This window comes from Ochlerotatus camptorhynchus, unplaced genomic scaffold, assembly GCF_037179485.1.
Source record: "Ochlerotatus camptorhynchus isolate MF236.1 unplaced genomic scaffold, CSIRO-AGI_Acam_v1.1 ptg000958l, whole genome shotgun sequence".
Taxonomy (NCBI): Eukaryota; Metazoa; Arthropoda; class Insecta; order Diptera; family Culicidae; genus Ochlerotatus; species Ochlerotatus camptorhynchus.
The window spans coordinates 1-27,681 of record NW_027041399.1 but is presented as its reverse complement, the minus strand read 5'-3'; the positions used below and the strand labels follow the sequence as shown (position 1 = coordinate 27,681).

General features: G+C 39.0%; 1 protein-coding gene and 2 non-coding genes across 3 annotated transcripts; 2 read left to right on the top strand and 1 right to left on the bottom strand.

The window, feature by feature from the left end:
* Window positions 1-5,967: 5,967 nt before the first annotated feature.
* Window positions 5,968-6,039, bottom strand: TRNAP-UGG (transfer RNA proline (anticodon UGG)). The gene has a single exon. It is a non-coding gene; the product is annotated as a tRNA-Pro (tRNA).
* Window positions 6,040-6,285: 246 nt separating this feature from the next.
* Window positions 6,286-6,357, top strand: TRNAP-UGG (transfer RNA proline (anticodon UGG)). The gene has a single exon. It is a non-coding gene; the product is annotated as a tRNA-Pro (tRNA).
* A 14,253-nt stretch (window positions 6,358-20,610) lies between these two features.
* Window positions 20,611-21,047, top strand: LOC135715582 (FACT complex subunit spt16-like; the record flags this gene model as incomplete). The annotated part of the gene is made up of 1 exon (XM_065238795.1): window positions 20,611-21,047. A coding segment is annotated over exon 1 (437 nt), but the record flags the coding sequence as incomplete, so codon positions are not given.
* Window positions 21,048-27,681: the final 6,634 nt, after the last annotated feature.

Below are 27,681 nucleotides of genomic sequence, written 5' to 3'. Positions count from 1 at the left end.
CGTGAACACGTTGCAGTAGATAGGCTGGTGGTTGGTTGGTTCTCACATTACAGGGCCATCGTCGAACGGTCGTCCACATTAGGAGCACTTGACTGTGCTGTGTTGTTTGTGGCTAGCGTATCTATCTATCTACATATAATGGATTATTAGTAAAACAGTCGGTATACTGCATGGTGGCGTGCCTTGGAAGCCGGGCTTCGTTATCGATCGGTTGCTACATTCGGAGGCAACCGGCGGCCCTGTTTAGTGCTGGTGTCATGTGCCGTTAGTAATGGATCGGAAATATGAATTGATTCAACCGATGATCGAACCGGTAGAACAGTTTTGTTCGGACAAGGGAAATCAATGTTATATTCTTTTGGCTCAGAGGGTTCAATCATCGCTTAAAAAACTGATAATATGTTCAATGCTAGGAATTAATTAATTCCTTCGTATTATGCTAGATAAAGAGCCTTCGTAGAGGTAGGGTTACATGACTTGATTCACTTCAATGTCGTAGGGGGCGGATAAAAAAAAAGTTATTTAGACCTAGTAGTTTAACAAGGTTACTGAAAAGTGAGTTATGGTTAACCTAGAAGTGACCTGCAAATAAAGAAAAATAAGAGCCATTTTGTGTTTTTGACGTAAGGCTACGTCTCTGTTTTCTATATGGGTTCACACTCTCCGAGTACGAAAAATGAATATCTAACGAAAAGTGGTCAGGTTTTGAACGATTATTACTGAGCTATTTCATGCTACATTTTCAATGTATTTGCATCAATCGATCGGAATTTTCTCTTCGGAATCGTCGAAAACATCGTATATTTTTTTTTCCTTTGGTTTGTTTTTTCCGTCGATCTTGTTTTCCGTGCTGAGCACAAATGCTACCGACGTGCCAGGAAGGCAGCTCCCACACCTGGACCCTACCTATCGACCCATCAAATCATGAACCGGGGACCAACGGCTTTACTTCCCATCCGAAGGAAGGTGTGATCAGAGATGTTATGCCTCACAACATCCCGGCGGCGCCGACTGGTATTGAACCCAGGAATGCTGGGGTGAGAGGTAATCACGTTTACCACTACACCACCGGCGCCGTTACAAAAAAAAACATCGTGTAAATCAAAAAATCAATTAATCACGAGACCTCAATATAATGTACCAACCATTTGTTGGCATGACTGCAGTGAACCAGCATCCACAATATCTTACATAGATCCGCGTGGCAAAGGAATCGCCTAAGCTCAACAACTCCAAAGGTGCAACAAAACAGCCAAAGAAGAAGTCCAGGGTTGTTACGACAACGTAGATTTCGCGATTTTTGCGTTTTTCGTGGATTTGTCGCGGATTTGTTATCAAACTTCTTAAGGCGCGGATTTGGTACGGATTTGCTTATCAGATTTGTTTTGGCAGTTCCCCGTCGGTCGCATCCATCGTGTGCTCAGGAAGGGTAACTACGCTACTGCTCATCAAAAGCTCGTACAACCCCATTTCAAAATGAGCCAGGAATCAAATCTAGCAAGAAAAAATAATAACGCTCTGGGATTGTATCCAATTGAGTTGACGTCTTCAGTGAAGTTTTTCGGATTAATTAGGACTACATTTTGGTGGATAAAAATAGTTCAAGTTGTAACGCCATTAGATTTTCTTCGTCCTACGGATAAATGTAGATAAATGGGATTCGCTAGAAGTGCTTCTTTTGTTTTGAGGACAATGCGCGTAAATATTCATGCAATGCGCTCTAACAGAATATATGTGACAGGACCTTCGACAAGGTTGTACCGTATGCGTGATAATGTTTGCACAATCGTACAAATAAGGAGAAAATAAAGGACAACTATCCGAGAAGGTGGCCACAGGTCGTCTGAGGTCAGTTCAGGTTCCGAGGATTATCGCTGCTATCAAAAGGAAGATTCGGGTGAATCCAGTGCGTTCAATAAGGAAAATGGCAAAGGAACACGGGATCAGTGACTTTACGGCACGGAAGATCGTAAAGGAAGATTGCGGGGCAAAGTCGAGGGCACGGAAAAAAAACTCACATGATTACCAACCGCATCCGGGAGCTACGAGTCGAACGATGCAAGAAAATCTTGAACTTCCTTAAGCGAAAAAATCAGGTAATCCTGTTCACCGACAAGAGCATGTTTACCGTCGATCCCGTATCAAATTCCAGAACCGACCGGTAGTTCTCTTCCGGTAAAAGACGTGGCCGACGAGCACATGAACGTGTATCTGACCAAGCATCCTGCTAGCGTTATCGTGTTTGGATTGGTGGCTTCCGATGGCAAAAATGGACCCGGTGTTCATTCCAGAAGGCGACAAGGTCAACACGGAGGTCTTCATCGGGATTTTAAGTAAGTATGGTCTTCCGTGGATCAAAGAACAGTACGGTCCGAACCCAAATGTTGTATTTCAACAAGATGGGGTTCCGTGCCACATCTCGAACAGCACTCAGAATTGGTTGCAGGAACATCTTCCGTTCTGAGCGAAGGATATGTGGCCACCATCCAGCCCCGATCTTAATGTGCTGGATTACTCAATATGGCGCGTCATGAAAGCCAAGGCCTGTTCTAAACGCCACCCGAGTACAGCAAGCCTCAGCCAAACATTGACCCGTACCTGGAGAGAAATTGATCCATTCCGGAAGCGTGTGGAGGCCGTAATTGCAGCAAGTGGAAACTCGATCGATGATTAACATAGTTTAAGACTCTGAGAAACATCCCCCATTTGAATCAATAAAAAAAACTCGAAAACGAAATTAAATTTTGACATTGCTCAATGGTGCAAACATTATCACGCATACGGTATAACGTTAAATTTTATGAAAAGTTGCCGAAGACCTGCATTTTCAAAAAAACTGAGAAATGCAAAGTTTTATAAAATTTGTATTTATATTTTGAACATTCGTTCAAAAGAATACTTTTATCATTTTTCCTTGATCGGTACTGATCAATCAAATCTTTTCCATATCAATGATTTTATTTTTAGATTACTGAAAAATATATATCAAATTAAATTTGGAAAAAAAAAATAAATATGATTTTCTGAATAAATTTTCTAAAAAAAGGGTGTTGGGTACACCCCTCACCATCCCTCTCCAAAGGGGGAGTTTGGTAAAGAGAGATGTACCTTCCTTAAAAGTAGTCCTAGCTCGCTATCTACTTTCTATATGCAGTTTTCACACTGCCGTAATCTAAACGGAACTATCAATTGTATACTTTCTACTGTTACTGTTATTCGAAATAGCATCTTCATTTATGTAAATCGTTGACTTCACGCAGAAGTTTTTTTTTTTTTTCCTTTATTAACGAGACTTTCAGCCTTAGGCTGGTTCATCTCTACGCGCAGAAGTAATACTAAAACATATAGTCAAAGTTAAGGATATAATTAATTTACTAGCATCATATCTAGTCCAAAATAAACAGTTCGCTGTTAGATGGATCTAGTCCAGTTAAACAACTTTGTACAAGGTAGGAACCTTAAGTCGGAGTAAGGGCATCAGATAAATCAAAATTTTACGAAAATTATTTATGTTCATGTCAACAACGTTGCTGATGACAAGAAACTTCGATCTTGTCACGATCCTACGTTGTTATTACAAGAACTCTTTTTGAATTGTGGCATCATCTAACGAGTCAATTCTGATCTAAACTGTTCACTATTTGAAAAAAAAATTATGAAAAAAAGGTTTGTCGCCATCTGAAGTTATATTTTAAATAAGATTTGTCGCTCTTTAGCGCAAGTTAACGAGTAAATGTCGAACTATACTGTTTAGTACTAAACGAAGCTATCCTATTTTATCACCTTCACTGAAGGTAGGAATCTTCTATCTGGTCTCGATCCCAAGTTATCATTAGATAATTTGTAGTAAGGAGTCAATTCCAAACTACACTGAACACTACCGAACGGATCTCAGTTATTTGAATAACTTTCAATGACACGGGTTATGATCAGGCATGGAAAATCATTTGCATTCGTTTACATTCATTTGCCTCTAACTTTTTTCTTCAACAGAACTCCGCAAAATGATGTATAGAACTTTTGTAGGTTTTGTTATTAGCTACAATGTATTTTACATTCACTGAAAAACAGTAACAAGTTCTGCCCACTCTAGTTCGTGATGCATAAGTTATAAACATCACTTTATGAGGTGGCTTTCTCAGTCTTTTAGTAGAAACGATTTTTTTTTTTTACGTTCCCGACGTTTCGACCGTTTGGTTGTGGTCTTTCTCATGGGTTGTAATGTCTAACTATTAAAATAGAGTGATTCTTGACCAAATGAATGTCTTACTTTATTTACTGCATAATTTTCTTATCTTTCCCGTCTTATTGTTTTTAGAATTTAATCACTCAGCAATTTTTCAAATTGATTTTTGTCTTTTCAATTTCAGATGTAAAGTGTATTAAAAGAAAATATTGAAGATGCTAGACTTTCGAAACAAATATTTGTAAGCCCGAAACTGAACTATTCTTTCTCCGGGGTTTTAATTTTTCGTTCTTCAAAATGCTCATGATATGAATTCCAGAATTAACTTGAAATTCTGCTCTGAATTATCATGGAATTCTTCTGAAATTAACTTCGCGTAATAATTACCGTTGAATTCTTTTTGGAATTTCCTTGAAACTCTTTCTAAGAAATTGATTGGAATCCTTCTTAGAATTGCCCTCAACCTATTCGGAGACTTAGATTCCTTTGAAATTATTTTCAAAATTTTCTATTCAAATCAGCAGAAATCCTTTGAAATTTTATTTAGAAACACCTCGGAGTATTTTAAAGAATTTCTTTCTAATTATCAGCAATTTTTTGGCAATCAATTCTGTTGGAGCTCTGTGATGAATTTTTTCGCACTAGGGTTGAAATTATCCCCGGAACACTCTTAGAACTCTGTTTCTTGTTGAATTCTCATCATAATTCTCTTGGATTTTTTTTTTAAATTCATCTGTCATTTTCCTCACGATTCCCATTCACATCTCCTCAAAATCACGTAAGAATTTCCCTTAAAGTTTTTATTTTCATTTTTTCCTTAAATTACGTAAGAGTTTAATTTAGAACTTGCATTCTTCTGTACAAAAAATCCCTCCAAATTCATCTCACAATTTCAGAATAATTCTAGAATTCTGCTCAGAACTTCTCCCTTCGAAAATTATGTGGGAATCCTCCTCAATATTTGTTTGAAATCAACACTTTGAATACTTTTTATTTTTACCAGGGTTTGTCCGCAAGATTCTATAGATTGTTCTGTAATTTGTTATAACACTTAAAATGCTTCCAACTCTCAGAACCTTGACAATTATAACTCCACGATCCATAAGTATGTTTTTTTTTCAAATCTGTTATCTTGGATTTCTTTTTTCAAAATCTCACATTTGAATTATTTTTTTACCCAAATCTTGCATCACGAAAATTGTTATTCCCCCCTCCCCTAGGGGGTTAAATTTTGATAAATTCTATAGTGGGAATGACACTGATGAAGACTTCACATTGTAGTCGAAATACGTCATAGATACCAAAATTAATTAAGTGGAATTAAATGGAAGATAACCGATGCTGTTCCGAAAATTTACAGTTGGCCGCATTTTTAAAAATGCGTACTATTTCATTTTTTGTTGAATATTAACAAACCGGGAAAACCGGAAAAATACCACCCTGAATATGGTTAAACTTATGATATTTCAGCTAGTCCGAAACTCGATCAAAAGAGAAAACATGTAATTTATTATAATTTTCATTTTCAATGGTATAAAATATTCCTGAGTTGCTTAGCAAAAAGATGCCTTAAAGCACCACTATTTTCACCATCACAATTCCACTTTTTAATGATTATCATAGCTGAAACCTTCTGAGGTCGATGTTTGTTGCCTCTTAACTTAAGTAAAACATTAACCCTTGCATAATACGCCTTAGTATGTTTTGCAGCTGCATTCACAAGATAATATTCATAGAAGAAGATGCGGCGCCTCAGCTTGGAAGAAGTCAAAATATTATCTGGGCTCAACCGGGATTTGAACCCGGGACCTCTCGCACCCAAAGCGAGAATCATACCCCTAGACCATTGAGCCGCCCGTATGAATTATTTTCCAGCAAGTAGGCTTTCGGCTTTGCCATAGAGCACAAACATTGTATGTCGATATTGGCCAAAGAGAAAACCAACTGTGTATGAAGGTACGTATACAGGTTTGATTTTATCTTTTGCTTGTTCGGGCAGTATCGGTGCAACTATTTCTGTTATTGCGTGTTTTTCTTGTGTGGCTTTTTCGATGGACATGCGAACACTGTTTATTTTGTGGTGATAATTTATTGCACGCGGCTCAATGGTCTAGGGGTATGATTCTCGCTTTGGGTGCGAGAGGTCCCGGGTTCAAATCCCGGTTGAGCCCGAATTTTTAACGATCACACTTCTATTTTTTGTAATAAATGTTGGTCACGAACGGAACATTGTAAACGTCCACGAAGGTTCAAAATGTATGAAAATTTTCGCATTTTTCCGCGAACCTAGTTTGTAAAAGTTTTTATCAGTGCCTGTGAAAGTGATTGATCATCAAACCGATAAATATCTGAACTAAAATGTCGCTGATATCGCACTCAAGTCTAGCAAGCCCAACACATCTTCCTGTTATACTGTGCATCATTTTGCGCCGATATCATCATCCAATTTATCAAGAAGAACAAACGTTGAGTTTGCTTGCTGGGAAACCAGAACGATAGTTTCCCAATGGCTAACTGACTGCCGCGGAATCAAAAAATTAATGTCGCAATGGGTTGATGCGAAGGATAATGAATCATTTATTCAGAGTGGTCACTGAACCGAGAAATCAGGGGGAGAGAGAATTCTATTAGAAACTTAAAATATGTTTATTGTACCTATGAGGATCATATTTTGTTAACGTGGTATGTTCTCTTTACCTATGTAAATATTCCTTGCTTAATCTGCATGCAAATTTATTTTTACTTTTAGAGATAATGCATTTTAGATCAATCTTCCAACGAACGTTCCAATTTGAATCAGATATCGTAGCAGACTCGACTCTTTGGGTGAGGCACTGAAATATGGAAGCAAGCCAAGGGTGAAGGGTGAACTAGGAATAGAAGAAGCATTTTTTGTGTCATAGGTCATTAGGCCACACACCATTAGGCTGAATGTGATTATGTCCAAGAGGTCACTAGGGGAAATAGATCGTTAAGCCGAAATTTAAATAACCATCCATACTTCGTCATACTACATTAGTATTGTTCCAGTTTGGAATAATGTTAATAATATTAATACAAAAAATAATATTCATAAAAAAAAAAACAAATGAAGGCATAATCAATCCACGATGTGCAATCAGTTCTACGATTTAATTCAAATAAAATGGCATCATTTCATAATTGCTTTGTCCCACTATCTGCAAACAAATCTAAAGCGATCCCCACATGCATCAATATATTGACGCGAAGGGGAATTTTTGACAATAATATTGATGATGTGATTGCACAAATATTGTCAATATCGATATATTGACGTCAATATAGAATGTATTGACAATACGCAATCGTGCAAGGTTCAATTAAATGTGTTATCTCGAAGATGTCTCTTAGAATCATGAATATTTTTTTCGTGTGTGGGATTCTATATTTTACCTCAGCCCGGGATATCTAACATTTGAATGTGAATAAGTCAGAGTTTCGGTAATTTGTCAACGATCTTCAAAATGTTCCTAAATGATTCCCAGTGACAACGTCAGATACTTGATTTTTTTGTGCTTCACAAACTCAAAACTTTTTCAATATTTCTGTTTACTAACTTTTACATTATTTACATAGGGCTCCCAGCAAAGCGGTAAAACCGAGAAATAAACGGGAATTTGAAAAGAAACTGGGAAAACCGGGAATTCTTCGGGAGAACCGGGAAAAATCAATAAACCTTAATATATGGTCACATAGATTGCAAGTGCATTCCAATTAACCACTTTATTCGAGCACTTAAAATGACGTTTACTACCACTCGAACTTTGAAATAAAACATTATTTTGAGATTTTTTCTTCTAGAACCTCGAGAAAAGTAGCCAACATTTGTGCGTTTACTAAAAAAATAGAAATTATTTGGTCCAGTTTTGTGAAATCGCTGGTAGAAAGTCACGCCAAAACTGCTTGACAAAGTGGTCAATTGATGATGTGTTTTTTTGCACCAACTTATTATAAAGTGTGTGTGAAAAATAAATTTCTGAAATCGCTATGATTTCTGAGCCATGCCGATTTTAACTTTATCAACTTACGTGTTTCTTTTTCAAATGGGTCAATATTAACCTATTTAAAATCAACAAACATTTTTATTTCGATGAATACCTTGGAGTTCTACTCAGAATAGGGATTCTCCTTAATTTTACAAGAAAATACCATTGGAACTTCTCATACTTTGGAATTATCGTCGGAATACCCTTGAAACTCCCCTCCTCGGTTGAAAGTCCTACCACGGCAACATGATCGCACCGAACGATGGGACGTTGAGAATTTAGTGGCTTGACGAGACAAACTATCACACATAAATTATTAATTTTAAATTTTTCCAAATTCAAACACGAAATCTAAATTTTTCAAAATCAAACACGACAAAGAAAACAAACGTCACGTCCGTACGCACGCACAGTCTACTCCCATCCGAACGCATGGTAGGCCACCCATCGACTCTAATAGTCTAATACGAATTAGTACACTAACGGATAAACTGCTTTTGAATTTTTGAAAAATAAACACTTTGAATCTAAGTTATAAGATACTATAAAGCTTGCTTCATTTAGAATTGGAACAAACTTTTGCTCATATTGTGGTGCTCCAGATGGACGGATTTGGAAGTTCTTGGCGCCCACGTGTCGGAAATTTTGTCAGCTTCACGTATGTATTTTTGACATTCAGCAAATCAACAATGGAAGCCGAAAGAAGGGAAAAAATTGTGCACAGTTATTTGGAAAATCCATTGTGGTCTGCATCTAGGCTAGCTAAACAGCTGAAATTGACCAGAAATACCGTATGGCGCGTTATCAAACGGTATAAGGAAACATTGACGACGATTCGGAAGCCTCAAGCCAATCGTCGGAGTGGAACTGTCGACCGGAAACTGCGTGGTAAGATTTTGAAGACGATTAAGAGGAATCCCAATCTGTAGGACCGTGATTTGGCCAGAAATTTCGGTGTTGCCCATAGTACCGTGAGGAGAACTCGACTCCGGGAAGGAATCAAGTCGTATCGAGCTAGCAAACAGCCAAATCGGACCATAAAACAGAATAGTGTGGCCAAAATCCGTGCGCGGAAGCTATACGACCAGGTGCTGACCAAGTTCGACGGGTGTCTTCTGATGGACGATGAAACCTATGTCAAGGCTGACTTCGGGCAAATCCCAGGTCAAAAATTTTACTTGGCAACGGCTCGGGGGGATGTTCCAGCCAAATTTAAATTTGTTTTTGCCGACAAATTTGCACAAAAATTTATGATTTGGCAGGGCATTTGCAGCTGTGGCAAAAAAACGAAAGTTTTCGTTACAAATAAGACAATGACGTCGGAACTATACCAAAAAGAGTGTCTCCAAAAACGAATTTTGCCGTTCATTCGATCCCACGACCATCCCGTAATGTTTTGGCCAGATTTGGCAAGCTGTCATTACAGCAAAGTCGTTCAAGAATGGTATGCAGAGAAAGAGGTCCAGTTTGTTCCGAAAAACCTTAACCCACCCAACTGCCCCCAGTTCCGCCCTATTGAGAAATACTGGGCAATCATGAAGAGGAGACTCAAGGCAAAGGGAAAGGTTATCAAAGACATCAATCAGATGAAGACCTGGTGGAATAAGATAGCTAAAACGATGGACGAAGAAGGTGTGCACCGCCTAATGAGCCGTGTTACAGGAAAAATTCGAGAATTCCTTCGAAACCGTGACGAATAATTTTATCCGTATTTTTTCTTAAAAGTATGAAGAAAACGCTACATTTGTATAAAAAAAGATCTTGAATTCAATAATAAATAACTGAAATACAGGCAATTGTTTTTGTTCCAATTCTATCTGAAGCAAGCTTTACTATTGAAATGTAAATCGTAGATAATTAGCCTGATGAAGACTTTGGAGATCTCCTGCAAAAAGGTAGAGAGCGATGCAATAAATGAAAAAAAAAAAAGATTTTTCATAGACTAAGTCGCTAACGTGAGTTTTTCCGACCTTCTAAAATTGAGCTTTAGATGTGTCGCTTCCCCAGGATTTCTCTCGTTGTTTACTGAATATAGTCAACTGATTTTTTTTTTAGATTTGAACCGGGAAAACCGAGAATTTCAAAATGAAAATTCACTGGTCATCCTGTTTACATATCCCCAGAATCTTGAACAGTTTTCTTAGACCGGGATCTTGTTTTTTTTTTGTAATCTTGAGATCACAAAAATCTTTTCAAAGTCTCAGAATCATTAAAAAAATCTAAATTCTCTTTAATTTAATTTCTGTATCCGAGATCATGAAAAATGTTCAATTTCTGAATGAACTTGATCATTTTTTAAGTACATTTAATAGAACTTTCTTGGAATTTTCGCAAGAATAATTTTCTTATGATTTCCTTACAATCATCCTAACACATCTTCTGAGCTACTTTCAAATTTGTATCCATAATTGACTTTGAAATCTCCTTGGCATAATACACAGAACTCCGTTGGTATACCCTTGGGATTCTCCTCACCCTCAAGGTTTCTTAGAAGTTCACCTCAGAATTGTCTTGGAATTCTTATCAGAACTAAATAGGAATTCACCGCGCAGAGTTTTCTTAAACTCTTTAATGGAATCGAAGTCCCACTTGCAAATAGTAGATGTCGCCACACAACGTAAACAAAGGGATTGTCCTTCACCAGTGCAATGGTATTTCTCTATGGGAAACCAACTTTTTGTGTCACCATGTGTGGATAACAAACAACAGGCAAGAATGCTGTATGAAAAGGGCGAATTTATGATTTTCGTGGTGAAATGAAATAAATACAAACGAATTGAAGCCGATTGATGGAGGTTCATTTTCTTACATAATCAAATGGCATTAAACAATACTTTGCTGTCTTCTATTTTATTTTGCTCCTGAATATAATCAAGCTTCAGATTATTTTTTTTTGATCATAGTTGTGCGATGAAGGCTTGCCATGAGCCGTATGAATAAAAATAGTTTACTTTCCCGTAATTTCTTTGTTCTTGTGTTCTTGTGTGTTCTTCTGATATGCAAGATTTCTGAAACTGAACTGAAAATATTCATTAGTCATAAAAAAAAATCAACGTTGGGAAATTTTCCGAACGGCTTGAAAATAGCATCTTATAAGCATCTGCAGCATTCATCAACATGTTTTTGTAACTATCAGGACATATTTTGGAGCAGGATGCAGTTAACAATCATCGCAATATATTGATAAAATTGTGCATCGATTTTTATTTAAAACTCCGCCAAAAACTTAGGAGGCATTAAGAATTTCATCCACAAAAAAAATATACAAAATTGATTTTATTTTGCGGTTAGTAGCTGGGTGAAGACGAACATTTTGTAAATCCATTTAAAATTGAAGAAATAAATAAAATTATATTATCTCAATCATTTAAGCGTCTCGCAAAAAATATCCATAATGAACTTCTAAAACTATCACACACACACGTCCGTATCATTAACAACGCTTATTTTGGCATTCTGAACAAACGACTTTTTTGATTTTTCTTATCCCTCTCGGCTACAACCCTGGATTTTCGAGATTTAAAAAAATTTCATCTATCAGAAGAGTTTACTCTACAACCAAATAAGCTATTCGTAATCTTAGAACGTCAATTTGAAGGTTTTTTAATGCAGATTCTTAGAGTACATCAACATTTTGTTTTTGTTATTGTAACTACAGTAAACAGACTGATTACCGGCAGGTATCCAATTTGTCAAAAAATGGCCTATTTTCACCATGGGCGGGATTTTTTATTTCTTAACACTCCGAATACGGTGGGTAAAAAACTTTACGCCGACTACGAAGCCTCCGAAAACCGTGTAACGGCAAGTTTGCAATGGCACAACTTAGCCATTTCTTAATGAATTTCAAAAATTGTGGTACCTTTAGAATTCTTAGGGTTTCTAGATGATTGTGATTGCAAAAAACTTGAAAATAGAGTCGTCTACTTTTTTAAAAAGCGAAAAGAGTTGTTACACGTTTTTTGAAAGGTGTGTTTGTAGGGTTTTGCAAGTGGCGCAAGATCTGTAATTTAGATTAATGGGCACAAATGTTCACAATTAGCCAGAATACAGTCATGGTTCCCATATATATATCCTGGAGACAACGGAACGGTCCTCGAAAAATCCGGAACATCCGTAAAAATTGTCAATCCGTGATCCTGATCCTAGAGCCCTGAGGTTTTGTTTTGAAAACATTAGGAACTGTGATATAAACAAATATTTGGGGTCGTGACATAAACATGTACCTGGATGGCCATGGGACCGTTCTCCGGAAGATCCGGAACATCCGTAAAAGTGGGCAATCCATGAAACTGATTCTAGAGCTCCGTGTTTTTTTTTTAACATAAGGATCTGTGATATAAGAATGAATTTGGGTCATGGACCCAGATGGCCATGGGACCGTCCTTCGGAAGATCCGGAACATCCGTAAAAGTAGTAAATCCATGATCCTGATCCTAGAGCTCCGCGTTTTTTTTTATAAACATTAGGAACTGTGATGATGAAAGAATTTGGGCTTGTGACATAAACATGAACCTGAACGTCCATAGGACCATCCTCCGGAAGATCCGGAACATCCGTGAATGTGGTCAAGCAATGAAAATGATCCTAGAGCTCCGCAGTTTTTGAAAAAAAAAACACTAAGAACTGAGATGATAGAATGAATTTGGGGTCGTGACATAAACAAGGACCTTGATGGGTATGGGACCGTCTTCCAAAAGATTCGGAACATCCGTGAAAGTGGAAAATTCACGAAACTGATCTGAGAGCTCCGTGGTTTTCGTGAAAACGTTAGGAACTGCGATATTAGAATGAATTTGGGATCGTGACATAAACATGGACCCAGATGGCCATCGGATCATCCTCCGAAAGATCTGAAAATACCGTAAAAGTGGTCATTGTATGAAACTGACCCTAGAGCTCCACGGTTTTTTCGACATCACTTGGAACTATCATATATAAATTAATTTGCGGTCGTGACATAAACATGTACCTAGAAGGCCATGGGACCATCCTCCGCAAGATCTAGAACATCTTTAAAAATGGTCAATCTTTGAAACTGATCCCAGAGTTCTACGGTTTTTTCGAAAGCATGTGGAACTGCGATATAAGAAAGAATTCGGGGTCATGACATAAACACGTACCGGAGACGAACCAGCCCAGGGCTGAAAGTCTCCTTAATAAAGATAAAAAAAACACGGACCTGGATGGCCATAGGACCGTTCTCCGGAAGATACGGAACATCCGTAAAAGTGATCCAGAGGTTTCTTATATCCCAATGTTTAAAAAAGAACTGTAGAGCTCTAGGATCAGTTTCACAATATGATAAATTTACGGATGTTCTGGATCTTTTGGAGAATAGTCTCATGGCCATCCGGATCCATGTTAACGTCACGACCCTAAATTCTATCTTAAATCGCAGTTCCAAGAGTTTTCGAAAAAAAAACCACGGTTTTTTCACAGTTTCATCGATGATCCACTTTTACGGATGATCAGGATCTTCTGGAAGACGTTCCAATGGCCATCCAGGTTCATTTTTACGGATCTTCCGGAGGACTGTCCCATGGTCATTCGGTTCCATGTTTATGTTAAGACTCCAAATTCATTCTAATATCACAGTTCCACGGTTTTTCGTTCTTGGATCAATTTTATGGCTTGCAATCGGGCTAAGGCCTTGTTGTCCTCTGCTATCCGAAGAAGTCGTCTCCACTCTACTCGATCCATGGCCAAACTTTGCCAGCCTCGTAGTCTACGAAGGGTCCGCAGGTCACCTTCTACTTGGTCGATCCACATTGCTCGCTGCGCGCCTCTTCTTCTTGTTCCTGTTGGGGCGCTTTCGAGAACCATTTTCACTGCGTCGTCGTGCGACATTCTTACGACATGCCCAGCCTACCGTAGTCGCCCAATTTTTGCAATGTGAACGCGTCATCCAAGGGCGCGTTTGTCCTCCACGAGCATAGTCACGGTCTCGTGGCAGTAGACGACCACCGGTCTAATCAGCGTCTTTTAGATAGTCAACTTCGTGGCGAATTTTATTCGACCGGAGCGTCCTCCGGGGTCCAAAGTAGGCACGATTCCCTGCCATAATGCGTCTTTGAAATTCTCTGCTGGTGAGCCCAAATACACGAACTCATCGACCACCTCGATTTCGTCACCGTCAATCTGAACTCGGGGTGGGAGGCTAACATTGTTTTCCCTAGAACCTCTTCCTTTCATGTATTTTGTGTTTAATGCGTTGATGGCAAGTCCAATCCATCGTTTATCTGGAAATCCGTACTCGTGCATAATCTGCCATAGCTGATCACGATCGATTGTGTCTTATGCGGATTTGAAATCGATGAACAAATGATGTGTAAGCAAGTTGTATTTGTGGCATTTCTGCAGAACCTGCCGAATCGCGAATATGAACCCATGAATTCCTGCTGGTATTGCCCAAGAAATCTCTTGCAAATGGTGACAGGCAGCGGCGTATAATTTGGAAGAGTACCTTGTAAGCGGCGCTCAGCAGTGTGATCGCGCGCTAGTTGCAGCAATCCAACTTGTCGCCCTTTTTGTAGATTGGGCATATAACACCTTGCTTCACTCCTCCGGTAATAACCCCTCCTCCCAAATCTTGGCAATTACCCAATGCAGCGCTCTAGCCAGTGCTTCACCACCGTATTTTAATAGCTCACTTGGTAGTTGATCTACACCAGTTGCTTTGTTGTTCTTCAGTCGACCGATCTCCTCCTCAACTTCTTGAAGATCAGGGGCCAGTAGCCTGTCGTCTCCTGCACATGCTCCAAGGTCTATTGCCGTGCCACCTTCGTTTTCTGCTGCATCACCGTTGAGGTGCTCGTCATAGTAATGCTTCCACCTCTCAATTTTATGGAGTGACCATTTTACGGATGTTGTTGATCTTCCGGACGACGGTCCCATGGCTATCTAGGTACATGTTTAAGTCACGATCACAAATTCATTCTTATATCACAGTTCCTTATGTTAAAAAACGCGGAGCTCTAGGATCAGGATCGTGGATTTACTACTTTTAAGAATGTTCCGGATCTTCCGGAGGACGGTCCCATGGCCATCTGGGTCCATGACCCAAATTCATTCTTATATCACAGATCCTAATGTAAAAAAACACGGAGCTCTAGGATCAGATTCATGGATTGTTCACTTTTACGAATGTTCCGGATCTTCCGGAGGATGGTCCCATAGCCATCCAGGTACATGTTTATGTCACGACCCCAAATATTTGTTTATATCACAGTTCCTAATGTTTTCAAAAAAACCGCAGAGCTCTAGGATCAGGATCATGGATTGACCATTTTTACGGATGTTCCGGACTTTTCGAGGACCGTTCCGTTGTCTCCAGGATATATATATGGGAACCATGACTGTATTCTGGCTAATTGTGAACATTTGTGCCCATTAATCTAAATTACAGACCTTGCGCCACTTGCAAAACCCTACAAACACACCTTTCAAAAAACGTGTAACAACTCTTTTCGCTTTTTAAAAAAGTAGACGACTCTATTTTCAAGTTTTTTACAATCAAAATCATCTAGAAACCCTAGGAATTCTAAAGGTACCACAATTTTTGAAATTAATTTAGAAATGGCTAAGTTGTACCATTGCAAACTTGCCGTTACACGTTTTTCGGAGGCATCGTATTCGGAGTGTTAATATGTTGGGCTCAAATTTTCACCCCACTTTGGAAAACTTTTCTACTTGATGTGTTTCCAAGGGCAAATGATTTGGACAAATAGTTTTTGAGATATGACCAAATGAGTGAGTGGTAGTTTTGAGCTTTTCTGGTGGAATATCAATGTTATTTTCATGGGCATAGTGCCAATGACTACTCAAATACCTTGAAGAACAAAAATTTAGTGATCATAAAAGTGAAGTGGTTGTTAATCAGAATTTTCTAAAATATCAGCTAAAATCGAGTTCGATCGAATCAACGTAGATCCGTTGTCGCAAGAAATTGATAATTTAGTCAAATTGAACAAGGAAATGGACGTAATGTCGGTCTAAATGCCCCTAATTTTGGGCCCATACATAAATTCAGCAATCGACGGTAGTTTGAATGCATTAAGGCCTTCGACAGACGTACAAAGTACGCCGTTGTACTCTTTTAAGCTTGTACCTCAAATTACACATTAGAGATGAACTAGCCTAAGGCTAAAAATCTCTTAAATAAAGAATTAAAAAAAAAAAAAAAATCAAATTACACATTTTGCAGTACTAACTGCGTATAATTAGTACGCTCTTACTCGCTGCAAAACCATTCTTCTTTGTTCATCATAGACGATAATAGCAATAGCATGGAAAACACCGAAAGTATCCTTGATCAATTCCCATATATTCCAATAAATTCGATGACAATCATATAATTACGTTTCACAAATCATATGTTTAAGCTTTTGGTTATGTACTGCTCAAATACATATGGTACACTAAATAAAAAAAAAGTTTCATAAACCGATTATGTATTGCTCATACTACTGAGAGTCAAAACGACATTTCTTGCTGGCATCGAGTTCCTATGTCGTTAATGTTAAGTTTTACGTCGGACGTCACGTGTCCGTTTTGGTTGGCACGCGACAATATGATGAATTTTAAACATTAATTTTATTTTCTGTCTATCTGTCTACTGTACATCATTTTCAAATTCGCCCTATTCAGATAACACTTCTGAAATTTGTGAGTTTGACAGAACCACGAGCACCAAATTGCCGGGGTACACTGGCAATATACTAGAGCTGTCATGTTGCCCCCGAGTTGATGGAATCCAACTTAGCTTTCCCAAAGTGTCTCCCGAAATTCCCTTTCAATTCACCTCATTCCCTAATAATTTAGAGATGAACTAGCCTTCGGTTAAAAATCTCTTAAATAAAGAATTTAAATAAAAATCCCTATAAATTTTCATCAGAATTCCTTTGCTTTCGCTTAACTGCATTGAGATTCTCTGTAGAATTTCATTTTTTTTTTTTTCTTCCTTTTTTTTTTTTTTTTTTTTTTTTTTATATTGTCACTTTAACACGCTTGGGTCATTCGTGACTTGTCCGGGGGTGAGATTTGAACTCGTGACTCCGGCATGATAGGTATGGATGCTAACCACTACGCCAGAGTCGTCCCCCAGAATTCCATTGGAATGTCTTTGGAATTCTCTTGAGAATTTTACTGAAACTCTCCTATGAATTTCCTTGGATCTATCGTGAGAATCCAATTCCGTTTGAATTCTTCAGGTTCTTGGAATCAGAATCCCTCTGGAATACTACTCAGAACTCCCAGAATTAATGCGAGATGATGTTGTTGGTTTGCCTAATGAGTTAACTCGCGAGAAATCAACGTTTAAAATCATTGTTTACTGTAATTGTAACTCCGGGATTTCTAAAATTTAAAAAATCCTGGAATTCTTGAAAATTTGTCCAAGTCCCAGGATTTTTATTCGTTTTTTCGAAGCTTTGCATGCAGAGTATTCCTTTGAGACTAAGATTTTGACAATTACTCCAAATCCACGAATCATGATTTTTTTTCTAAATCATTGGAACTAAATAGAAAAAAAAAAGTTTCAGGTTCGGGTTCTTAAAACTAACCAACATATCAGAATCTTGAGAATGTGTCTATGTCTTGCTGACATATTATATAAAATATTTTTCTTCGTTCCGAAATCTTGCAAACTTTACTAGTGCCATAATCTTAAAAAAAATTAAGCCTGGGAATTTGATTTGATTTCTACCTGTCGAACAACAAATGTTGAAAAGTTATCGTTGAAAAATCTCCTAGAATTTTCTCTTAATTTCTACTCTAAATACAGGGAATGTTCCACCCAAAGCCTTTCCAACACATTCCTGCATTTGACAATTTAATGTGGACGTGTCACTAAAAGTCGTTTCCAATTTCCTTTCATACCCACTGTGTACATATACCTATACTTCTGTTTTTCTGTCTTTAATTCTTTTGGAGCCAACATCACCAGTGCTGAAATTAAACCCAGCAGCAGCACTCATATGTGTGACATTGGTCCATTTTCCGGTTGAGCTCAGCACGCCATTAGGGGGAAGTTTTATGGCGTGTTTCGAATATCTGTATACACATAGCTGAATAAACTTGCTAAGTGCTGGTCCACTTCATTCATGCCAAGTGCAACCGTTTCTGCTTCCCTTCCAAACATATCCCCCGTTTCGGTGTCTCATGTTGCATATCGTTTTGATGTAGAGCTTCCTCATCAAGATTTTGTAATTAAAATTCCCGATGTTTTCCAAAATAGCTCCATCAATCATTCAGATTTGATGCTCGGTTCATTGAATGGTTGGATGTTGCTCTCCCCATGTTTATCACTATTTATGTTTGCACCGAAGTCATAAAATGCTCTTGATTCCCACAAAAGCAAACTCTCCGTTGATGTAGGACATATTTTGTGACATTGAATCGATTTGTTCCTGTGAAAGAGTGGCTGCTGATGGTGCTGCAAAGTGTTCCGTATTCGTTGACCCAGTTTTTTTTTCTTTCTTCGTGCTCCAACAGAATAAAATAGAGCAGCATATAGGCGGAACGATAACAGCTGTAGAAGGAAAAGCCAGTGTAGATCCTCTTGGGCTCGTCGCAAAACTGCTATTATGGTGATAAATGAATGGTATCTACCCCTACTCCGCCGTTGGCTTTCCGTGAAATGGAGATGGAGACGACGTATTGGCTCAAGGATGAATGGCTTCCCGTTTGATCCGCCCCGTTGGCCGATCGGAAACGGCCGAGAAGGGCTTCTCTTGGGCAAAGCGGATTAAGGATTGCACTTGGCGCTCTGTTGTCTAGGGGCTTAGGCCTTTTTCTCGGCCCAGGTGTTTGTTGATATGAGGAATTAGTGTTAGCAGTGTCACACGTTGGGGATGTTATGAATCCGTTTTTCGTGTTTAAAGTAGCGTTTCTCAATATATGTTCGTAGGCGAGTGAAGCAAGATAGAGGAACCGCACATATTTTGATATTTAGATATTTCACGTTTTTCACGAGTTTGAGATCTTAAGTTGTGTTAAGGTTGTTGATTAAATTCTTATTCATCGGAATAAATGTACATATCGCCCACAAAACGATGGAAAATTGAGATTTATTCGTTTTTCTGAGGCATGGCCAAAATATGAAAGTATGGCCAATACTGGTGCACTTACCCTACATGTTTATATAATCAGGTAATATTATTATTATTAATCCTCTATTGGAAACGCCGGAAAAATCTTCAAGTATCGACGTCTTAGCTTTTCTTTGACAATTAGAGGTACCATCTTCACGGCAAAATAGAATCGCTATCCGCAATAAATGTTTAATCGGTCATAATCTTATCGGATCAGTATCTAACCCGCTTCCAATTAGTGTAAGTCTAAACTAGTTTAGGATTCAATCGCCTGGAAAATAGCTTTCGTTGACAATTTCGCATTTCTGGCAGCGGTATTTTACGCAGTTACTATCCTATCGTATCGACTAGAATTCACATGGAGCTGAAACCGGTTCCCTGAAAACACTCAAGTTAGTATGAGAGCGCAAACGTGTTGAAAACAAAATCAAGACGCTATCTTGCCTCGGGTTTTTTGCCCCTTGTAGGCAAGGTTGCAAATGCTCATTTAGTTATAAAAATGTTTTTTTTTTAAATCATGGAATCATTAGTTGTTATGATGGTATTTTGTACTTTTTTTTCTTAATTTGCTTTCCGTCGATCTTGTTTTCCGTAGTGAGTACCAATGTCACCGACACCAGGGAGGCAGCTCCCACACCCGCCCTTTCGACCCATCAACTCATAAACGGGGACCGACGGCTTTACTTCCCTTCCGAAAATTTTATGGCTCAGAAAAACCCGACGGTGTACAGTGGGACGAAATCAAAAAAAGAAGGACATGGCCATTTGTGACGAAACTATTGAGTGTAGCATTTTGATGTAGTCTAGAATATTTCTTAAATTTTTAAATTCCTTATTGGATTGGTAATTTTTTTTTTGCTTAAGGGGGTATACCAAGGGGTAGGTCACTCCGCACAACAATATTGGATCAACATTTTTCTCAGTGTGCCGGCAGTGCCGATCGTAGAGCAAACTGGGATTTTTTTGTAAAATACTTATATTATGGTATATTTAGCAACCCGGTAATTCTGAGAAATTGAATATTTTGGTCTGCAATCGAAGGATAACATAGGTATAGCGAAAACCAAGGAGGAATGCTGGTGAGATGGACCGTGAGCGGTCTCAGTCATCCAACAGGACACAACAAAGAACAAAAAGCCGGAGAGCAACCGGTAGTGTCCCCGCATGGAAAACCGTTGGATGCGATAATTGAACGGTCCCGAAAATGTCAAATATCGTGCTCGATAAGGATTTCTTCTACCGACGAATAAAACGCCTCTACACCAACGGGAAGAAACCAGAGTTTTCTCATGATGATTCGCTGTAGAAGCTGGATTGCATTCTGATGGCGGTCGGCGTAGACGAGGAAGCCATCTACAACAAATCCACCTCGCTGCAGACCTGGCTACTGGGATACAAGCTGACCGATACGGTTACGGCACTGTGCAAAAAGTTATTCTTTTTCCTGACCAGCAAGAAGAAGATCGACTTCTTGAAGCAGATCGAGAAGGACTGTGAGGAGGGCATTCCGTCGGTGAAGCTGTTGGTTCGGGATGAGAACGACAAAGGCAAGGCCAATTTTGATAAGCTGCTGGAGGCGATCAAGGGATCCAAAGATGGCCAAACGTTCGGCGTCTTCTCCAAGGAAAACTTCCCGGGTGAATTCTGTGAATCGTGGCGAGTCTTCATCAAGGACAAGAGTTTCGACACGGTGGACATCAGCGTCCCAATCGCATACATCATGTTCTCCACGGAGGACTCCGAGGTTATCACCATCAGACGGTAAATGTATTCAACAAGGATCGAGCAGGCTCTGACGGACAAAAGGTACATCTCCGGTGTTAATACCAACTATGTGGACATGTGCAACCTGGCGATTATCTAGTCGGTTGCCAATTACAGCTTGATGTTCAGTGCATTCAGCGACAAGACTATCTGCACTTCGGATCGATCATCTGTGATCTGGGTGCACGTTACAAGTCCTACTGCTTCAATGTCGTCCGAACGTTGCTGGTCAATCCGACGGCAACGATTTAGAAGCACTACACCTTTCTGCTCAATCTGGAAGAGGAACTGCTAAAGGTGATGATTCCGGGCAAGAAGCTTTCGGAGGTTTTCAACGTCGGAATGAATTATGCCAAGAAGGAGGATCCCAAACTAAGACGTTCGGTTTTACCATCGAGTTGGAGTTCTGGGAGAATTCGATCATAGTATCTCACCCAGTGAAATTCGGTTTAAACATTGTAAGTTAATTAGGTTAAGTGGAAGCAATAAAAATTCCTTGTGATTGTGCCGTGTAAAGTAGTTCGGTATTGTTCAAGTGAGTTTGGTTTGGTTGATGACCAATTGACCGCTTGCTGGTGATTTGCTGCTGAAAACTAGGGTCCTCACAAGGCCACATCCTGCCACTCCCGAGCCGTTGCCTTAACGTAAAATTTTCTTAATTAGCCAGCAATCTTCTCCTTTGAGTTTTCCGTATCCAACCGCCACCACTGCATGATCCAATCCATCCAAATTGTTCTTGCAATCCGGTTCGTAGTGCAGTCCATTTGCGTAGTAGCTAAAAGACTTGTGACCAGCATCGATAGCAATCGACAGCCCTCGGAAGCCTACATTTCGAATTTAAATGTGAACCGATAAGTGAATTCCTGGTCTGAGTTCCTCTAGTATATTCAATTAGATTATGTTTCTGAAATACACAGTCAAATAGCACGTAATGTTGTGAACAACTTGAATGACAGCTGTCCAGCAGTGCTCCCATTTTATTTAATGAACATTGCAATGCCTACATTGATTGTGCCGATGGATGTGCCCAAGCTGTACCGAATCTACTTTCGGCACACTGTGCTGAGTGACTTACCCCTACTTTTTTATGTCTTGTTTAAATTGATGATCATCTGTGAAAACATTGTAGAAGAAGCCATTTGAAGAAATTTTGTCCAATGCGTCAATTTTCCATCTCTCAAGTGGACGAAGTTATAGGGTGAAAATAGAGTCCAAACGGTAGTACCCCCTTAAAACCTTTTTTACCATATCTTTTTAGTTTGAATTTTAATTTTTTTTCCAATGTTCTACAAAGTTGTTAGTGCTTCAAAACTGCACATTTTTTGCAGAAAAAAAAACAGATAGCTATCTCTTTATTTTAAGGATTTAAGTTCCTTTTTATAATTTTTAACGCTATCTGTAAGGGGGTGTATCTTGCAGGTTAGCAAGTATTAGCAGCTAATCTAAACGTTATTTTGTTCAGCATCTTCTAGTCTACTGTTACATTTACAATTTATAGGGGGGTGAATTTTCTAAAACGTACCTCAACGTTTTGTTACGTTTTGCTGTTTCCAAATATTGCTCAAATTTCACCAAATCTTGGACTAAGATTGAGAATACTATACCAAACAACTTTGTTGAAGCTACAACCCACTCTAATGTACATACTTGGAAAGAGCAGAACGTTACAAAACATTGAGGTACTTTATTAAAAAATTCTCCCTTTGGATCTCCCTTTGAATTGTATATGCTACAGTAGGGTATAATTTGCTGAACGAAATTACGTCGAGTTTAGCTGCTAATACCTGTTAACCTGCAAGATACACCCCTTTAAAGTTAGTGTTGAAAAGTTGTGAATACGTATGCAAATCCTGTACATGAAGAGATAGCGATTTGTTTCAATGAACAAAAATGTGCATTTTTAGAGCACTTAAAACTTTGTAGGACATTGAAAAAATCGAAAAATTCAAACTAAAAGCTATGGTAAAAAAGGTTTTAAGGGGGTACTAGCGTTAGTACTCCATTTTTACACTAAAACTTCATCCACTTGAGAGATAGAAAATTGACGTCTTCGACAAAGTTTCTTAAAATGACTTCATCTACAATGTTTCCATAAATGCTCATCAACTTCAGCAAGACATAAAAAAGTATTTTTTTTTTATCTTAGTGTATAATCCCCTTAATAAAAAATGTTCACTTCTCAATTAAAGTACTTAAAAATGAAGAAAAATTCTAGAAGACATCAAAATGCTACACTCAATAGTTTCGTCACAAATAGCCATGTCCCACTATTTTTGATTTCGTCCCACTGTGCGGCGCCGACTGGGATTTGAATATGAATTATCGCGTACTTCTGTTGTTCATTACATGCCAAGAAAAATTCGAGAGCGTAATTTCATTTGTTGAATAGCTTGTTCAACTAGGTCTTAAACAATCGTCACGTCAGTCATAGCTTGTTATGATTACCTGAACCATGCGTAAAGAGAAAATCGAAACATTTAACGTCGCGTGAAAATGAATCTTAATAAAAGCCTCTTTCGTACCTTTTAGTTTAAAGATTTCAAAGATCGTCGGTTGCAGTGGCTTGCTTACTGAGCAGAAAAACGCGGTCCCAGGTCCTTTCGTATTAAAAATGTATGGTTAGATCGCTTGTTTATCGTGTATTTTGTAAAACTTTTCGTTGTCGTCGGTGCCGGGTCTGAATAGCCATAAAAACTTGAGTAACGCTATAATGTGATATGAGGGGCTCGGTGGCCTTAGCATAACCGGTTTTGCTTACTGAGCAGAACATCATGAGTCTAATCTCAAGCCCATCCACATTCAAGATTCGTCAATCGTTTTATTTGTTAACATGACTAGATGGTAATAACAGCAACTCGATGATTAGAAAGGAGCTAGTCTGCCTAGTGGCAAACGTTTTTGCTTACTGAGCAGAAGACTGTGGGTTCAATCCCAAGCTCCTTCGCGTTATATGATTGTTAGGACATCAATTCAGCTTATCGTTTACCAAAACGAACCCTGCTGCAAACCCAACCCAACCCTTTTATCCAACATCCCAGTGATTCCTCGTGGAAGTGCAGAGGTGTTCTCGGCTTCCATCAAAGCGAGTGTCACGTCAACACATTCCTACCCCTTCCTTTCTTGACCTGTGTTCGGGCGCGGCCGGCGCTGGTATTGCCTAGTTTGAGATCATCAGTTTTTACACATTGAGAATGATTGCTAGTCCCAAGCATCGTCTATTGGTTCTCTGTGTAATTACAGCTGGTCTGGCAATAACAGAGTAGCAACCGTGGGCGGTCAATCATGCTCATGCTGTGCGGCGCCGACTGGAATTTGAGCTAGGCCCTTTGAAATGAGAGTCAGTCACGCTTACTGCTACACCATCGACGCCGCTGGTATTTTGTACTTGTATGATACAATAAGGGGTTGTAAAGCATTTGTTTTACACATCAAACCTGTCATTTCCCTTTTCAGAAAGGTACCATCAGCGATTTTATGATATAGTGAGTGAGTAAGGCCTGTACTCGAAAAAAATGCACCATACAAAGGTGTTCGCCAAAAAATTATTTTAAGTAGGATTTTCTTGAAACTTTCAGGGAATGAACTAATACATATGGATTATGTTTCGGCATAATTACTTTATTCAATTTCCTTTCCATCGCTGAAAGCCCGCACCTTTCCCTTAAGACCCCTCATTACATTTTGTGCAATGGTGGAGCCGACCTTTTTGGTCACTTTCATCCATTCTTTCTTCAACTCCAGCTCGTTCTTAAACACCTTGGACGATTTTCAAACTTGGGCCTTCATTATGGCCCAAAATCTTTCCACCGGACGAATCTTTGGTGAATTTGGGGGGTTGGTGGTTTTTGGTACAAAAAACAACGTTATTGTCTCTGTTCCAATCCAACGTCGATCGCGTGTAATGGCATGATGCCAGGTCCGGCCAAAATAATGTCTCGCCTCCGTGGGACCGCAGGAAATGCAAAAGACGCTTCCGGAGGCACTCGGTGCGGTAAATTTCGCTGTTGATGGTACCCATTGTGATGTACGGTTTACTCAGTTTACCGCATTGGCATATGGCCTGCCAGAGCAAGTATTTTTTGGTGAATTTGTCCACTTTCTTCTTCCTTATGTCTTCCGGAACATCAAACCGTGATTTGGCAACGTAGAACTCCAGCCCCGGTATCTGCTTTGCATCTGCCTTGATGTAGGTTTCGTCATCCATAACCACACACATCGGTTTCGTTAACCACTCTCGATACAGCTTCCTTGCGCGGGATTTGGCCGCCGTGTTTTGTTGATCACGCTGGTTCGGTGCCTTCCGGACCTTGAATACACGAAGCCCAGCTCGTTTCATGGTTTGCTGAACGAACCAGGCGGAACACTTTGCCTTCAGAGCCGCGTCGCGAATCGAAAGGTTCGGATTACGCTTGAAATAATCCAACACCTTCCGGGCCTTCACAGGGTCAGCTGTCTTCGATTTTCTTCCACTTCCAGCTCACCGCTCGGTCGTCTGGGACTCCTTAAACGATTTTACCACCCGAGACACAGTTGTATGGGTGATTCCCAGTTGTCTTCCGATCCATCTCATGGTCGTAGTCGGATTTTCAATGACGGCGTGCAAAATTCTCCGGCGATTTTCTTCTTGTTTCGATGTCATTTCAATAACCACTGAACCGATTGTTATGAAGTTTTGCACATGTAAACAATTCACTCCAAACTAGTTATACCCAGATTTTCATCAATTTTTACCCAAGGATAAAAAAGTTACACACGGATAAAAATACTGCATTTTTTTCGAGTACAAGCCTTAAGTGAGTGAAAGCACTGAAAGCAAACTTGACAGGTTTTATGTGTTAAACAAATGTTTATCAACCAATTTTTGTAACTTACTAGTACATCATATTCTCATAATATCGAATAGATAATTTTGAAAAACATTATCAATAGCGAAATGAGTATTTGCAACCTTACTTCTAGGATTGATATAACAAGCTCAGGAACCCGTTTTTTTGCGTCGCATCCAAACGAACATCTCACATATATGTGTGTTATTCTAAAGCAGTTTAGTTTTGTGCCCGATATGGTTGGATCCGGTCCGTTCAGTGCAAAAAGTCTAGCAACGGAAACCGCTAAACCCTAATCACTGAATAGAGTTAGGTAATAATCACCTCCTTCACATACACACACACATACGCTCAAATAAATAATGCAACCGCGTCATCGCTGCGAGTTGCGTTGAACAAAATGCCCACTCAACTAATTGATTGTATTACAGCCGAGAAAAGCTTGTCATTCGGAAAGCTATGGTGTACGACACATATCCCAAAATTATAATAAAAAAAACTTGATTTCCCGACTCGAACCATCTATCACCATTAGCCGGATGAATGGAATGAAAATGCGAACGAAATGTCACCACGGTGAAGGCACTACCATGTCAATGCATTACCGTTTTGAATAATTAAACTGCTTGACGAGCGCCATTCCTTCGCCATCGTCGTCGGCGTTGTTGTTGACGTACGTATATTTATAAGTGCAGATAACAGTACGGGCGGGGGTTATGCGTATTTTACTATGAATGTCAGTTCGATTACGGAATCGAATGAATATGGACAAGCGGGATGAAGTCATGAAGCATAAAGAAACATACAAGAAATTGTCCTTCATCGAAGAAGGGCTTTGACAGATAAATCAGGGTGGTCACTCAACCAGGAAAACCGGGAGAAACGGAAATTGAGTGGATATAAAAATAATCGGGATATAACCGGTGATTTGATTGGAAATTTAAAATATGTTTTGTTCATTTTATTATTTGCATTCTGTTAATAAAAAGTCATGTCCGATGTTTCTAATATCTCTCATAGAATCTTGAATATTTCTTCAAGCTCGGAATTCTTAACTTTTGCTTAGTGCGCGATTTGAAAAATTAAATCTGAGATCTCAAAAAAATAGCAATTTCTCAGAGTTTTGAAAATGTGTCATGCCCAAGATCGTGATAATTTTCCCTGACTATCTCAGGGAGAATCCCAATGTGTCATTTTTCGTTTGCTTTGCAATTTCAAAAAAATTTCAATATCCGATGCATTTTTAATATTTTTACTAACCTTAGAACCTTGAATACTTTCCATGCCTCAGAATCTAGAAAATATCTTCATTTCTTTGATTTTAAATTAACGTCTGGCGTAGGGTTAAATACCCCATTTCCAACCTATTAAGCACAACCCACACTTTATCTTTCTTAATCTAGCGCAAATTAGCACCAAACGGAATGTTATTATTACTGATAGGTTCCAAATTTATTTACCTTTCCGTATGTACCGTAGAATTTGATAAAGAGAAACCAATCGTTGAGATATTGTCAAAAGTCTAACACTGCTTCTTGACGCCAAACTCGGCCTACGGATTCTAAACTCGGCCTAACGCATTGAAACGCCATTGAAACACAATTGAATTCACTTCTGCCTATCGGATGAAGATAAAAATTGATTCGGTCGGAGCGCTTCTTTTGTTTTTGGGAATAATGGTTGCAAACCTTCATATCATGCGATCTCATTGACTTCGTTCCGTAGCTTATTAACTAAAGTATCGTAACAAATGTATAATTGACTTATTAACTCTGAAATCATGGATTTATTTGAAGTTTTCTGCT